We start from the raw sequence: 17,177 nt of genomic DNA on the forward strand, positions 1-17,177 counted from the left end.
TTTTTTTGTGGAGAGTCTAATTATAATTTTTTTAATTATAAAGTTGTTCTTTGGTCATACTACCCTTGACCTGATTTCTTAAACTCAGAGAGTGCTAGTGATGTATTACAGAGCCTTCATCACTCTGTGCGTGTGCATGCACATGAAAGTATGCACATAGCTATATTTACATTAAAATAAGCAAGGAACAGGATCAAAACATGAATTTGTTCTTTTATGTTCAGTCTGTCTTTTATCAATATTGTTCAAATCTTGGTAGATTTGAAATTGTTGAAATTAGGCATAGGCTGTCTTTCCTGAGGTACAATAATGTCGCGGTTGTGTCACTCCTGCCCATCTAACGAGCTGTCCGGCTCTTGTCTCCGGTACTTGCAGGGGAAAAGGTGTGCAGAGGGGCTAGCTTCATTTTGGACGAGCCGCTTAATTAGTGTACGGCTCCTTGCAACGCCTGAGAAGACATAAGTTGTAAGAGGACGGCAAAAAATAAATAGCTAGTGACTCTCTCCGGGGGAAGTAGGAAGTTAGAAAGCTCTCTCAAGTTAAGGACGATCTGCCATAAGCTGCAGGAAGTGTGCCACAGTATCTGGAGCTGTGCTTCCCTCGGGGTGATTTATGACGCTCTCGGCCTTGGAGCCAGCCTGGGTTTTGCTCTGTGTGTGTGTGTGTCTGTGTGTGTCTGTGTCTCTGTGTATGTGTGTGCATGTGCGCGTGTGTCTGTGTGTGTCTCTGTGTGTGTGTGTGTGCACACCCTCATGCCCACGCGTGCGTATGCTCAGCAACACGTAATGCCGTGCGCGACACTGTGAATGTGGGAACAAGGGGAACACCATTCCAGCGCTCGAACCGCTGAGATTATTCAGGGGATGAGAACAAAAATGGAGCAGTGTGTTTTTGTGGTATTGCTGCCGTGCCAGAGCTCCTGATCGTGGGCTGTCAGCTCCCCCGATCAGCGCGTGTGTCCTTGGGGAGAAGGGACGAAGGAACGCTGCTCGTCCTATGGAATGGGTCTTTATGGGATAGAGTTGCTTAATGCCCTTTGAGAAACTTCCACGTGGTCGGCGGCTGTCGGGAGGAGCAGCCCTGCGTGGCCGCGGGGCGAAGGCCGGGCAGGAGGAGCCATATCCCAGGGGGAAGGAGGAGCGCTTCCTGGCCGCCCCACGGCCGCTGAGTCAAACGGCAATCCTCCTTGGCCTTGCTCTCCCACCCCCCGGCTCGCCTCCGCTTTGCTCCCCAGCAGCGGTTATCCCTGCTGGAGCTCCCCGGGCTGTTCTGTTTTCCGGCGGGATGTTTTTTCCTTACAAAACGCCTAAACCGCCCCGCGCCCCGCGGTTGGATGCGGCGATCGGCCGCGGCCAGCCCCGGGCGGAGCAGCCGGGGGGTGGTGCGGGACAGGGAGGCAGATGCGCGTTCGGGGAGCGGGAATTAGCAGCCCCGAAGGCGGGGGGATGTGGGTTTGGGTTGCCACAACCTCTTCAGTATCCCTGGGAAGGAGGAGGGGTGTGGAGGCATCCCCATCACACTGGCATGAGGGATAAGGGTGGAATAGGAGATGGAAATATTTACTGTAAGGCTTCGTGTTTAGCTTACACCATTAAGATGGTGTTGCCTTGATAGTGCTCTCAAGGTGGGTTTTCTGTGGAAACCAGGGAAAATACACAATATGTAGTACATGTCAGGTACGTTATTTTAAAAATCGTGCATTACTCTGGCAGATTCCTCACTGCAGTCAGCGCAAGGCTCTGCCTGCAAGACACTTCACTTTGTTTGGGCTTGTTTGTTTGCAGTTGAACTGCAGCAAAAATTACATTATCATTTTTGTACTAGGGGTATATTTAAGGTTTGAAAGCGTCCTTCTGCCTTGGGTCTAGTGCTGGCTGAGTAAATGGGCCAGGGGAAGTGTCTGACAGGTACCTGTGTACAGACATTTGACACAGAGTTCCTTTATGTTTCTAATATAAGTTTAATAATAACAGTAGTAAGTCTTCTCTTCTCTACTCACGTGTTCAGAAAGAGCTGTCATGTTATCTTCTCAAAACAGAGGATGTAGAGTGCTCTGAAACACGAACAACAAAAAAGCACAAGCACAAGAGGCTGAGGGGACAGCCTGAGTGTCTTCATCAGGAGTACATAAACTAACACAGCGAGACCTCAAGCAGCTTTGTGGAAAAACATGCTTATCTCTTCATTTGTTAGAGTAACCAGCACAATCTGCTTTTATTTTTTCTTTCTTAATCATCTGAATCTGTATGACAATGTTGTTTCTTTGAAATGAATGAAGGACATAGGAGAAGGTTGAAAACCAAAGGGGTTTTATGGTTGGTTGGTTGGTTGGTTTTTCCCATTGGAAAGAGCGCTCCATGATATATAGGTCAAAGCCCAGAATTTGAGTGAATATCTTTTCTAGAAGCAGTGGCCAACCATTTTTGAGGAAAAAAATGTACCAAAACGCTAAGGAGCGCTTGCTGTTCTTAGTCTTTAATGTAAGCTACTGATATTTAGTATTACCAGAAATGCTGCTTGCATTCTGGTAAATATTGCATCATAACAGAAGTGCTACTATTGCTGTGACTTTTGTTTTCAGTAAAGATAGATTTATACCACTTTTGGTGTAGCAAACCAAGTAAATTTGAAGTTTTCTCACAGTCTAAGAAACAAAGTGCTCTGCTGTATCCTTTCAGCTCCTGGATGGAGCCCTTTTGTATGAGTGGTAGGTCAAAAGTTTATGCAGGGTCTCAAAATAAAGCTCACAAACATAACATAGGCTCAGTAGTATTTAAAAAAAAAACCCACCTTTGGAAAGTGTGTTTTCATGCTTTTGTGCTTAGTTGTTAACATATTGTTAAAAATTAACAAATTACATAACATACCGCTTTTTTATAGGCTTTTCTGATGGACACAAATGCACATCAGGTATACTCTCCAGGTGTTACAGTACTTCTTTAAAGCATAAATTAGAAAATAGATCACAAATATTCTAACTATGCCTCATGGAAGCAGAACATGCAAATATAAGGCTTTGTGTGCATGGTAAATACAGCTATTGTTTTTTAGATACATTCTTATGTTTGATAATGGAAAATGTCAAGAGATCCAGATTCTCCTTTTCCAGATATAATGATGGCAATTTCATTCGGGCACAAGAATGTTAGCCCATAGAAGGGAAGGGGAAAAATCAACCAAAACCTCTGTTATCGTGTCTTAAGACATGAAGGTAACTTTTTCTAAAGATGTAGGTATTTTTTAAAGTAGTAAAGGTATCTTATTGCCTCCCCTGGTAAAAAACAAAGGGAAAGCATGATTTTGAATGCCAACAGTATTTGTCCTTGCTTTTGATTAGTCAAAGAAAAGTGATTTATACTGTCCCTGAAATGGTGGCTCTCAGAGTTGCTAGGAAAAGGAATTATGTCTGTCTGTTCATAATTCCTCTGAGTAACAGAAAATGAAAGAGACTTGAAAAGAATTTAAACAATGAACTTCCTCATATGAAGTACTCAAAGGCTTCTGAAACATCAGCTTTGAGTCATGCTATTATTTAATTTTACAAATGTATGCAACAATAGAAATGCAACACTATTAAAACACATAATTACAGATTTTTATAATACATTGATAATATCTAAATTACTTGCCATCAAACCATCTTGATGCTTTTGATAACACTGTTTTGTAATAATAAGCCTTAAGTCAATCACATGGTGATTCCCTCCTCCCCCCCCCCGAAAATCTTATTTGAGATATTAGGTGAGTATTAACCAATTTGTAAACGTTTTTTTAAGACATGGTTGCATTTGTGTTTCCTAACTTTATTTTAAAACCTTTTCAATTCCATTTATGAGCATTTTCAATTCAATTTATGTGCACAGGTAAAGGACCGAAGGTGAAACATTAAAAAAAAAAAAAAAAAAAAAAAAAGGAGATTTAACCCTAATCCCAGTCTTTATCCAAATAGTAGTTGAGTTAGTTTTCACAGGAAATCAGGCAGTGGTAAGCATATCACTACCATTTTCTACTAACAAAGAGCGTACATGTTGGCTTACAGGTAGTTGTGTATGATACTGTTCTTCTCAAGGAAGATATATACTAAAATAATAGGAGAAAGTAAAAGATTGGGTGAAGAGAATATTGGTTTATCTACCTAGATTTTTATGTCAGGCTTGTCACTTGAGTGAAAACCAAGCACCTTTGGGAACAGTGATCAACTCTGATGCGTTTGTGCCTTGGAGTCTACAATCGAGTCTGCCCTCCAATGCTATAGTCTGTCCTCAGATGTGGGTATAAAAATGCATTTGAAATTAATTATCTACAAGTTTCTAAAGACAAATTTGGCCTTTCATCTGCGCAAGGAAGGTAAGAATTTGCATTGTACCATCTTTCTGTTATGCTGGTGTTCGCCTCTGGTTCTGTTCATACTTTTTCCATGGAGGAACAGCGTGCAACGGACTGATTTGAAACAGTTTGCTCTCAGATAGAGTTGTGAGTAGCATAAAGAAAGTATTTTTGAGGTGAAAATCTATGGCACTTTCTGCACGGGTGAGCTCTTCAGGCAGAATTTGTTGAAGTTGCTCGAAATCATATAAAATGGAAAGCTAAGCACAGACTATAAAGAGTTGTTTCTCTTCAGGGAGTCCTTAGTTTTTCAGACGGATCCTTTCAGAGGGAGAGGAGGTCACTCAGGGTGGGGACCTGTCCTCTGTTGAACCCATTTACAAGGCTCTGTGAAATCTTGAGGAGTTACTTCTCTGTGAAGGCAGCCAGTTTATCTCTCGCTTTCTTGCCTTTGAATTATACCCAAACCATAAGAAGATAGCTCTAGAATTGTGAAAATTATCTGATCATAGCTTGAAAAGATAAGGACATTCTTCTGCTTCATTCAGTGGGTTTTTTTTTTCCTTGCAGGGGGTGTGTTTTGTTTTTTGGTTTTGGAGATTTTTGTTTTTTTCAGAATGGAAGGTGGAGAGAGGAAGACGCTTACTTCCAGTAACGGGCTGTGCCTGGCTGCATAGTAGTGCAGTGTGGTTTTGATTATCTGGCACAAAGCTCTATTTGATTAACGAGACTTCTTGTAAAGGAGTTTGAGAGGTTCTGTTTCACTATAAAGCTTGAATTAGTATTTGTTTAAGAAGCTGGAGAACATCAGCTGAATTTTAAATTTTAATTCTGTCTTCCCTGTTGTCAGCAATTCAGTGTCTTAGGCTTTATTGTGGTAGTCACTTGGACTGTTTTAATTGTGTCACTAGTACAATGAGGATGAGTATTAGTTTTATTTCTTTGAGTTTAGTGGCTGCACTAGAGTGACGAGCAAAGCCTATTATCTGCTCAAACACAACCAGATTAAATTTGTAAGAGGATTCCTCTGCTTTAGAAAGCATTCAGACTATCTACGTAATCAGAGGTTTTCTTTCCATTTTTTAAGGAAGTGAGAGAATTCAGCTCTCATACTCTGCTATGGAGAAGTTTGTTAGTACAATATGATATTTATACATATAATAATCAACAAGAGAAAAAAATCATTCTTAGATGAAGATGGTTGATACAGTTTCTATAGTCTAGGTAAGGAAAAGATGCAACAACTGTAGTAATATATTGTAAAGGATAACATTTGCTTAGTTTATCATAAACATTTAAGACATTCAAGACTGTTCTTGAAACAGTTCACTCTAGATTCATATAGATGTTTCACATTACTTTAGTCAATGTAATTCTCCACTTCCTGAGCTATATTCATAAAATTATACCCGTCCTTTCTTTGGAAGGAATCTTTAGTTATCTTGCCAGGCTCTTTTTTGTTATTACATGAGTCATTCATGAAATTATATTTTGGTTTTTTTTTTTTTCATAGAATATTGATAGTCATCCTAACTAAATGTTTATGAATTAACTAAAATGATACAGAGGAGGCAATTTAGTGAACGGCAGAATGATTATATGCTTTCTTTTTCAAAAGCAATTGGAATATGCAGATTTGGATCATGAACAGAATCATTAAGATGATTACGTGGTGATTTTAAATTAAAGAGATTCTGCCAGTGGAGCAAACGCTTGGCAATAGAACAGTATGTACACCTCTCCTAGGTTTTTTATTAATGGCTCTTAATGTAAACCTGTGCTTTGTTAAATCTCAAAGGCCATCACTCACATTCTCTCCTAACTTAGCTTTTCATACCTATTCCTTTCAGTTTTTAATGTGTAGCTACCCGTGTGCTATTGGTGTAGGAACAGAGGTCAGGAGACCTTAAGTCCCTTTCTGTCTTGTTTTTTTGCCTTGCTTGAAACTTAAGATGCTTTCCTGTCCTATAGTTTTTTCATTAGTCTGACTGAAACACCATCAAAAATGCTTCCTAACATCAAGTGACTCTTGTGAGGTGTAATGTGTTCATGTTAATTAAGGAGTTTCATAATCACAGAAGGAAGATAGTACTGATACTATATAAATATGCCTACTATATTCATTATCAGAACTTAAAATATTTCCGTGTAGTAACTCTACTTATGCGTCTGGAGAAGGCACGAGTAGAATCATTTAAATTATTTGGTTTTATACCTCAGTTTTTATGACCAAGGTGAAAATGACTAATTCCAAAAATTAATATATAATTGTATAAAGTGATTGGAGGTATAGGTTGGTACTTAAGTATCTTTCAAGAATTAGATACAGAGATACAATATGTCATGGAGATAATATTTTTTAAGGAATGGAGAGAAAGTTGCATAGAGTACTAGGAGTCCTCAGTTAGAAAGGCGTGCTAGGTGATAGCTGTACCATCTGGAAGCTGATGGATGACTCTCTAGTTGTGACCACTGTTGACAGAGGTGGTGCTCAAGACTGTAGAGGTATGGATCCATTCATAAGGCATGAAGATGAGGAACCTGTCTGCTTAGGTGGTCTACCAGGTCAGATGAACAGTGCTGTTTGTTTAGGAGCGTGCTTGTTTCACTAGCCTCACCCTCTTATTTGATGGAGGAGAAATACTTGAGTTCTGCTCCAGAACTGGCACGGAGGTGTTACAGGGTAAGCTGGAGAGCTTTGTCTCCACCTCAGGGAGTTTCGCTGCAGACTCTACCAGCCTGACATCCCTCCCAACAGTGGCCTTCAACCGCAAGCCTGAAAGCTGCTGTTCCAAGTGGCAGGACAGACCAACTGCTTTTCTTCAGTTCTCAGGATATCTCCTGCATTCTGTAGTATGTTTTGGATATTTCAACATCTACAAAGCCAGGCCAGTCCAAGGCCTGAATTCTGCACAATTTTTATGTTTTCATATAGGGCCATACTCAGTTTCAGCAGAAATGTGATCCTGCTGCATTCCACTGCTCGAACAGCAGCAAAAGCAGCCTTTTTTTTTTATTGTTTTCTCCATAGAATCATGGAATGTTTAGGGTTGGAAGAGACCTCAAAGATCATCTAGTTCCAACCCCCCTGCCATGGGCAGGGAAACCTACCCTCCACTACAGGTTGCCCAAAGCCTCATCCAACTTGATCTTGAACACTTCCAAGGATGGGGCATCTACAACTTCTCTGGGCAACCTGTGCCAGTGCCTCACCACTCTCTGAGTGAAAAATTTCTTCCTTATGTCTAATCTAAATCTCCCCTCTTTCAGTTTAAATCCATCGGCCCTTGTCCTATCACTACACGCCCTTGTAAAAAGTCCCTCTCCAGCTTTCCTGTAGGCCTCCTTTAAGTTGAATTAGTAGTAGCAGAGAGGACATAAAACTCTCTTCCAAGTGAAATACAACTTTATAGTTAAAATCAAATATTTTTCTTCTTATGCCTCATCTCTCTATTACTGTTTTAGCTCTTTCTCCTCATAGGAGTTACTCTATTACTTGATACCTGATGAGGTCGATTTCTGCACTTTTCTTTAAATCTGTGAGGCAGTGCACAACAGACTGCTTTTTCTGGGTAAATGTTTGATGAAACAGTGTAGGTATAGTAATACTGCAAGTAGAATAATGTTCAGCAGATAGAAGTGTCGGACTGTGTCCAGTCTGCGCAGAATGTTCTCTCCACTCTGACCCATGAATATTCACTTTCCAGGTACCTCTGGGCTTCTTTATGTCACCAAGTCCCAAGCTGAAAGCCAGTCTTCTGGGAACGTACATGCTGTTGATTTGCGGTTCTTAGTAAGTGTATGTGGATAGTGGCTAACAGGGTAGTGCATTTTGAGTTTGTTTGGGTCTTTTTTCCTCGCATAATGTCCTTTTCTATTTAATTTCAATACGAAATTTCAAATAATGAAATACAGCTTCTTTTTTTTCTTACCTTTTCATAGGTCAAACTTGGGAATAAACACAGAGAGTCAGATGTAGTTTAGCAGCATTTCTTTTCTTAACAGATGTCAGTGTGGATTTGGCTTAGAGAATGGCATCTTTGGTTTTTTAGTTTAAAAACAGCCTTGTCATTGATCACTCCAGATACTGTACTTCAGATTTATTTAAGTTGCAATGCAGAGAAGTGTGAAAACAAGTACAGATGTGCATTACACACTCATGTGAAAGAGAAGTTAGTCAGCCTTGAATTATTTTTAAATTAGCCTCCTTGTAAGGCATCACATGAATTTTGAAGCCACTGTGCCAGTAGCTGCATCGTCACCTACTTAAAACTAACCATGTTTTAAGCTTTTCTGTGAGTTGTAGAGGGCAAAAAATATTGTATTTCAACATTTTGTAGTTTCATTTTTGCAGGACGTGTACCAGGACTAATAGTAATACTGCAGTAAATCATCTATTATATATGTGTGTGTGTGTATGTGCGGGCACACACGTTAAGATTACAGCTGCATTTACGCAACCTACCCTCCTTCCTGGTTCTGCTTTTGGAGATAATACTGCTGGGGGGACTTCCACATCTCTGATTGTAGAATTCTTGATGATGCAGTAATATTTGTTGCTATTACCATTTGAACAAAAAAAATTCTGAGGAGTTCTTCAGAGATTTGCCAGGTTGTAAGATGCTAAGCTCTTAGCATGCTTGAATGGAAATTCATCACTATTTGGGACATTTCTTTACTGCTTTTAGAAGATAGATGGTTAATTCTTTTCATTCATCAGTTGGGTTGGTTTTTAATCTGGAAAGAAATTTTTAAAAAGTCAAATGACTAACCATACTGTGTGCTTGAATCAGGAAGTTCTGATTTTTTCAGTTACACCATTGACTTCTCTCCAAAATGCCACCCAATAGTTATATTAGGATCATGGGGTTTTTTTGAAAGTCACTGTTTTAAAAGATGAGGAGGGAAAGCAGTATTGTTGTTGAGATTGGGATATGTCATGCGGCCTTCACCTGTCGCCTGATAGACGAGAAGATACTACTGATCTGGCTTTAGAGACTGATCCAAGTCTTAGTTAACTTAAATGTGCAACAGCAGCCAGCAGAAAATTGATCTCAGTATATAGTTTTATCTCACTTTGGTCCATTCTGCTGATCTGCTCCATTTCCATTTCACCTTTGCTCTCTCCTTATATCAGACAGAGGTATTCCTGGGATGATCGTAGTAGAAGCAGCAGTTAGCAGAAGCCATAAGGCATTCAGATCCTCTCAGGACATGTAGATTTTTTTTTTTTTTAATCTGTGTTCAAGTTTTCTTCTTTTCAGCAGGTGAAACAGGCCCACTCAAGAGTCCTGTCCAGCCTGTTAGCCAGTGCTGGTTTTGTTTATTATGGTGATAGATAAGATTTTAGGCAGTTATCACCAAGATGTATTTCTTAACTTGCTCTGTAATGGATGAGGCTGCAGGAAACACAGTTGACGTTGTATTAGTGTCTACCTTTAGCCCACATCGGGGGATAAACAGCAGCCAGCCAGCTGTTCTGCTACCCAAAGACCCCTCCCCACTGGGGAAGGGGAATCGGGAAAAGGAAGGAAGACCTGTGGGTTGAGATAAGAACTATTTAGTAACTGAAATAAAATAAAATAAAACCAATAATAATAATACAGATTAGTAATGTGCGATGCAATTGCTCACCACACCTTGACCAATGATCAGCCCATTCCCAACTAGCGATCCCAGAGCAGGAAAATCTCAAAACTGCAATCCCAGAAGGGAGAGATTAGGCCTCAGGAGCGTAACAAGAGGCGAGAACCTCCAGGGTCGGCGACCATTGAGGAAAAAGAGACCGTCCCCTACAAACTTTGTAATTTATAGTGAGCATGGCATTACGTGGTTTGGAATACCCATTTGCCAATTCAGATATCAATTGCCCTGGCCACCCTCCTCCCAGGTTCTTGGACATCTGGGTAATTAGCAAAAACAAGTTGAAAAGTCCTTGATCACTAGGGATACCTGCATATCATGGCTGGCTACAAGCTAAAACAAAGTGTCTTAACAACTTTGTTCTCACTGAATCCTGTGCTGCAGTCTTCTCAAAAATGCAGCTTACTTTAGAAACGCAGCTTTGCTGAACAGAAAACTGATTCTTTGATTCTGTCCCAGGGAAAGCAAGATAATCCGTCAGCATCTTGATCTTAAAATGCCAGTCATGGGATTTAAAAGCTGAAAAATATATAAAAATAATCAAATCTAAGATTTGACTGAGTGCTGACAGTGATAGTTTGAAATCCCATTTCCCACCAGGAATAACGCTGTAATGATTGCAGCTTTGCTTAGCTAGCCCTGTTAATTCATTATGCCAAATTTTTCCTGTTTCTCTAATGGTAAATATTATTGCTTGTTTTATTTCCAGTTATTTTAGCTTGGAAAGAAGTATCTGAACAAATCTCTAATGACATGCCTGTAAATGATGTTCTACCAATATTAGGCAGTTTTCATATGAAGAGGATTTTTTTTTTTTTATGAAAAGATTTTATGCCTCTGTTTAAAAGAAAAAAACATGCTTGACATTTTCTTTGTATGCTTTTATTGTCAGCAACAATATAAAAATATTTACTTGCTGCCCTTGATCATAACAATCTAAAAGATTTCGGTGTGACGTTTTTGTGAGTTTCTGTATATTGTGCTGAAAATGAACATTTTCACTTCTTAGTAATTGTGGGACAATCCTGCAAATTTTATTATTGTTTGTCGCTCATATTCTTTCATCTTATTTTCATGCGTTCTGTGCTGGAAATTTTACATTATTTCCTTTTTCCAGAATTTTTTTTTTTCCTGAATACTTGTCACACTTTGCCCCTGCACATGTGACACTCCATGCTGTTGAGGAGGACTAGAAGTGTTCTCATTGTTGCTGCTGCTTAAGTGGAAAATTAGTCCATGGGCAGGCACAAGAAAATAGTCTTGAGCATTGACCTGAGGAAGGACAGACTTGAGGAAACTTTGAGATGGCCTTCAAAAAGAGAGAGAGATACCATTTTCATATATGTATGGGTAGTTACACGTTTTGTGTGTATACAATATGTATTTTTCCCATACATATGTATAGGAAAATGTACATTCTATGTATTTGTCATATGTATATGCAAAAATACGTAAAAATACATTTTGAGTGTGTGTGTATCTATATGTCTTCAGATCTCCAAGTATAATTTGTTACTGGTCTTTGGCTGACAAGGTCTTAGTACAGTGATACCCAGTTACAGAACCACAAAGCTGAATAAGATGTGGACCTAAGTTTTAGATTCTTTGGAATTTAGTTTTGTTTTCCTGCTTATTGTGGGTTTTGTAGACTTACTTTCAAGGTCTAAATAATCTGAAATAGTCTTCTCTAACATGATGAAGATTACTGATGAAAACATACCACTGTGTTTTCTTGTGTGTGATTATCATGTATGATATTGATTGCTACCTATGCTCCCAATAAATAATGAAAGGAATTAGAAACCTCAGGTTTTAAAACAGAGTAGATAAAAGAAGCATATTCTCCCTATCTCTGTGCTAAATATGCATTTGAGGGTTTTGAAGGAAACTGGGTTCCCATATAGGGAAGTGTGAGAACCAAAACTGGAAGCCACTGTGTATTCCACTGATTCAGAGGTGTTTGGTGGAAATGTTTTTCTTATGCATTAGTTAAAGCACAATCTTTAATAAAAGAGTTAATCGTGTTAAAAAGGCGTCTCATAACTGTTCTGTGCTTTATAGGTTCATGTTGAACAGATTTTTGTACTACATATGTGACATGTATTGCAGAAAAGCTGGACAGTATTACAGAATTAATGAAAAATGTGTGGTATGGCACTTCATCATGCTCTGTATTTAAGGACATGACTCTGTTTCATAGGTTTCAGAAAAAGAGAAAAACTGTGGTGGTCCTAAGGGTAACCTATAGTATTTTTTCCTATGTAATAGCTCTGTATTGTCTATATTTGTAATTTTATACAGTCTTAAGGAAAGTAATATTTTCTCCCCACTGCTAGACTGCAGAAATGTAAAGATCTCACCTCTGATTCTGACGCACTGGAAGACAGGCAGATGTCGTTGACCTGGGATGCCCTGTACTACATACATCACCCTTTCCGCCGAGACCTGTGCTGGGTTTGCGGGAATTTGTTGGGTCGTGCAGGGCAGGTTCTGCCTGGTGGCTGGGCAGTGCCGTGCAGAGGGGGCCTGGGCACGTGGTGCGGTGCCAGCTGACCGCGGTGCCAGCTGACCACAGTGCCAGCTGAGGATCCCGGTGAAGGCTGAGGGTGGGAGCAGACGTGGTCTCACTTTTCAGCTTCGGAGCACGTTCTTCTTCTTTACGATAATAACCACTTTCTCCCCAGAGAAAGTAAAGTTGGTCAGTATGTAACATCGTGCTGCTTTTCTGGGAATGTCTGTGTAAGGAAGACTGGTGTTAGAAATCTGTTTTATGCGTGCGGGAAATGGGACTGAAGGTTTCAAAATGATGCTCATGGTAAAGGCAAAAGCTTTTACAGGCTTCCAGCTTAGAATTTTGCAGTGCGTGCCATCTCAGAAGTGCTTAAGGGTTGCTCCTTTAAGCTTGCACTGCACTGCTGTGAAACGCACTTCTCTGACAGCACACCTAGAACATCATGCCAGGGGCGTAAGGCTGTCTTTGTCCTGGCACACGCGTGTTGTGGTGTAAGCCATGACAGCTGTACAGAAATGATTAAAATAAAACCCAGACTGAAAGGCTGAAGAGCACAGTGCTAAGCAGTGCACCCTGGTGCGGGCGTTTTGTTTCCTGCAGGGCTGAGTAGCTGGGTGAACGCAGGGTTTATGTGGCTGTACAACTGCTCATTCTAAATTTCAGCTCCTCCTTTTAAGCAAACATAGGTATAATGTAGATAAGCTCTTCTAGTCACAGAGGATGAGCTCACTGAATTGGACCAAAGGAAAAACATTGTGTGATGTATCCTGAGTGAAATTTCAAGCAAGCAGATCTTAGCTTTACACTGAGAAATAGTCAGAAATGTTTATTAACAAACTACTTTTAGTACAAAGACACGAAGAAATTTAAAGGAAGGAATGACTACGCATTAATGAATATGAGCCAAATTTTAATTAACACAGATATCATGTTTCTGAGGTTAAAGTGTGCAGGGCTTTAATTGTTACACTACTTGCTTTTTCTTAAAAAAAAAAAAAACAAACACAAAACCCCACAACAAACAAACCAAAACACAAACATATCTGTTGGTTGTACACTGTCTACCATAATGTCCTGAAAGTTGACCAAGAAAGATAAATTTTTTACTTCCTGAATTTTTGCAATAAAATGTTATTGTAATTGTCTGAAGTTAGATGTTTTGGACAAGTGTATCTCCAAGAATTGAAGATTTTTAAATATGCGGTCATATATTTTATGTATATTTTGGAGTTCTGTTTTACTCATTGGTTTAGTTGTTAAATCAGAATGTTAAGTTTTAATTCAGTGGCACGTCAGTTGCTGCTGATGCTGCTGTTTGACACTGAACTGATCCTTGCAGTCACCTTGCAAGCACCACTTGACACGGTTCAGCCCTGCACTAAACAAGCTGTTGGCATTGTGCAAAACAAGTTGTGTTTGTGTCCAGTGGCTAAAGCGTATCCTTCTCGTTTGTCTTGCAGGCACAGGAGAGAGTGGCAAAAGCACGTTTATAAAGCAGATGAGAATCATTCATGGATCAGGTTACTCTGATGAAGACAAAAGGACCTTTACAAAACTGGTGTACCAGAATATATTTACAGCAATGCAGGCCATGATCAGAGCCATGGATACCCTCAAAATCCCATACAAGTATGAACATAACAAGGTGAGATTTTTGTTTACTTCTGTAGCTGAAGCTTTTCCTCTTTTTATTTTAGGAAATATACTGAAGGTCTCAAAAAAATTACATCACACAAATTATACTCACGGTTTAGAAGAAAAGGGCATCTTCCAGTCCTGCCTTTAGTTGTCTGCCCTTTTTGTTGCTTTGACAACACGAAGGTGCTGCTTTTAACAAGATGCCTGGGGGTTTGTTGCAGGGTAGAGGTTTAATGACAGGCTGCTGTCTGACTAATTTTAGTTACCCCTTGTCCTTTCCTCCCAGGCCATGCTCTGGCCAGAGCACAGTTAAGCCATTCTTCTGATTTGTAGCAGTACCTTACTGCTTAAGGTTTGCAGTTACCATTACAAGTGGAAAAAATGCGAATTACTAGAAGAATGGGTGAGGATACCTGTTTGTGTGTGAACATACTGTGAAATAAATTTTTCAACACAAGACCTTAAAACAGATTATTTTGAGATTGATGCTGTTACTGAAATTTAAAAGGACAAAATACTTCTGAAATGTTTGAAAGGTTTATCTCTGACTGGCCCGGCTTCTTTCCTTTTTTTTTTTAACATTTACATTTTAAAAGAAAGGTAAGTAGAATAATTTAAGCATTCCAAAGGAGAGTGAGATGCTTAATATTTACTTGAGTACATGGTAAGGCACAGGATTACATGACTATATCTCCCTCCTGCTTCTTGTCTCAGGAGCTGTTTAATAACAGTTCCTGAGAACTAGTCCTGATTTTTACTGTTGAGCCATTATCAGCAACTTTGTCGGGCAGAGGCTTTTAAGATCTCTCACAAGTGGAGCGCTCATCTTTCTTTCAATCTTGTGTAAGAGTATTTAATGGTAATTTAGTAATCCTGGGTGAGAATAGTAGTTTAGTAATCTGGGGTGAAAATAATACTTTCTGCGATGAATTACTCAAAAGCTCTTTTATGCTATTTTTTTTTTAAGTATCAGAAACTATCAAAGAGCAGGAACATTGACAATAAAGAAGTAAGCATCTGTTAACTGGGGAAGACAGGATGAAATAAACTTGTCTTAAGATGAAAATCTTTTATGTCTGCATATATGAAGTTTAATTATTAGAATTGAACTGCTGTGTGCGTTTTAAGGCATTAATTTAGAAGTAGGAAAGAGAAAGCTTATTAACAGGTTAAAGAAGCTTTGTTTTTCAGTTTGCGTCTGCCAAAGTCATTGCAGATGGTGATCATTTTGTTGGTGACGTAATGTTGCAGTAACCAGAGTCTTACAGGAGTCTGGGTTTATGCAGTGGGAAGTCAGGAGGAACCTGGCTGTCAAAATCTACATTGTTAACCTTCTTTAATGGTGGGTGAGTTTTCTTATGCACATTAAAACGTTTGAAAAACTTGTCCTGATTGGTAAAAGAGACTATTGAGCTTCCTAGTCTGACTGTGCTGGAATTATCGCGTTTCCTCTCATCCCTCATGAATCAAAATCAAATGTGTAATGAGCATTAAAAAGAAAAATGCATTTGTATGTGTATTTCAGCCTTTTGGCTCCATGTTTTTGCTGTGTGCAAAGCATACTGTCCCGCAAAGTTAGTTGATTGTAAAGTGCAAGAATTTTTTCTTCAAAATTGGTATTGATTGTCACTTTGCCATAGTATCTGGAGGTCCTAATATAAATCAGGAAATTTTAATCTGGTATTATACTACAGGGTATATATTCAGTAGTTATTGTTTGAGTGTTTGAATTTATGTAGTGTTTTGGTATAGTTGAAGTGAGTTGGTTAGGTTTGGCGTAGCTGTATACACATGGTCAGAGCTGGTCACTTTCTCTATATAAAAATAACTTTCCTGAAAGTGGGAGTCTGTCTTTGTACTCAGCTCCTTCACAAGATAGTTTCTAATGCGGCTACATGCAGAGTGAAATAGAGGTCACCAACTGACAGGGTCTTAAGGCAATTCCTCTGTGAATTCCTTCAGAAATACAGGGGAAAGCAAACTTGCTACAGAATTGTGCCAGAGTAGAGAAGATCGCGGTCTACTACGCTTGCGCTCTGTATAGAAGGTCACTTCACTTTAAAGCAGTGAACACCAATCAATTGGTTAATCTGCTCCTTTTTTTTTTTAAAAAGGCAGTTGAAAACAAACTCAATAGCCTAGCAGTCTAGAAAACACAGGAAGGGCACTTCCTATTAATTCGAATCTCCTATCAGGAAGTCCTTTCTCTGGAGAGAATATCTCAAAGTTTGAGTAACAAAATATTTTTAGCACAGTAGTTGTTTTGCATGATAGTTTAGAAAACGGCAGCTCAAGCTGGTATTGATGTGGTTGGGCCTAAAGCAAAGTGACCCTTTTTTTGTTCAGTTCTTCCTATTCTGGAATAGACTTTGGGGCCACAGTAGAAATACTTTTCTCTTACAGTACCAAGTTTCTTGCCTTTGACTGGGAATTATTAAAATGGGAGTGTTTTGAATCTCTGAATGCTGCTGGAATTTGAAGTGTTCTTATACCAAAAAGCTTGTTAAGTAGGCATTTGCAGTCTTTGTGTGGTGTACAACATGACAACAACATTTAGGTTGGATTATTTTAATATAATCAATGTAACAAGAGGCATATTTTAAGTTCAGAAAGTTATTTCCTGGGGAGTTGTGTTGGCTTCATAGTCACCAGTGTAACTAAAGAGACATAGACTGAAATGTATTGTCCTATGTTATAATAATCTAGGCTGTTCTGAAAGATTTATTATCAGAGTAGAGAAAGTCAATTTATAAGTGTTTAGAATGTAATATCTCAGAACTGATGGTAGAGCATTATAACATGACAGACATTTATTTTTCGTGTTAAACTTCAGAATATGAGCTCTACTGACGTTTAAGATAATGGGTGAGGGTGATCTCTTCTCTTAGGAATTTGTCTGTCATAGGAAATGGTGGCTTATGGACTGGTTTTTAGTTTCCTTTTGGGTAAATATTATTGTGCTTCCGTTACTTATTTTTTAACTGCAAGTTGTGAAGTTTTCATATGACTCTTCAATTTTAGAGTAAGAAGTATTTTATGAAATGTGGGAAGGCCTTAG

General features: G+C 39.2%; 1 protein-coding gene across 1 annotated transcript in view; it reads left to right on the forward strand.

Annotated features, from left to right (window-relative positions):
• Window positions 1-17,177, forward strand: part of LOC104382137 (guanine nucleotide-binding protein G(q) subunit alpha) — a 144,049-nt gene that overhangs the window by 34,084 nt on the left and 92,788 nt on the right. The window contains exon 2 of the mRNA XM_086629734.1: window positions 13,942-14,126. Coding sequence (XP_086485860.1) covers window positions 13,942-14,126 — 185 coding nt within the window. The remainder of the gene's footprint in view (window positions 1-13,941; window positions 14,127-17,177) is intronic.

The sequence above is a fragment of the Tauraco erythrolophus genome, chromosome Z, assembly GCF_009769465.1.
Source record: "Tauraco erythrolophus isolate bTauEry1 chromosome Z, bTauEry1.pri, whole genome shotgun sequence".
Taxonomy (NCBI): Eukaryota; Metazoa; Chordata; class Aves; order Musophagiformes; family Musophagidae; genus Tauraco; species Tauraco erythrolophus.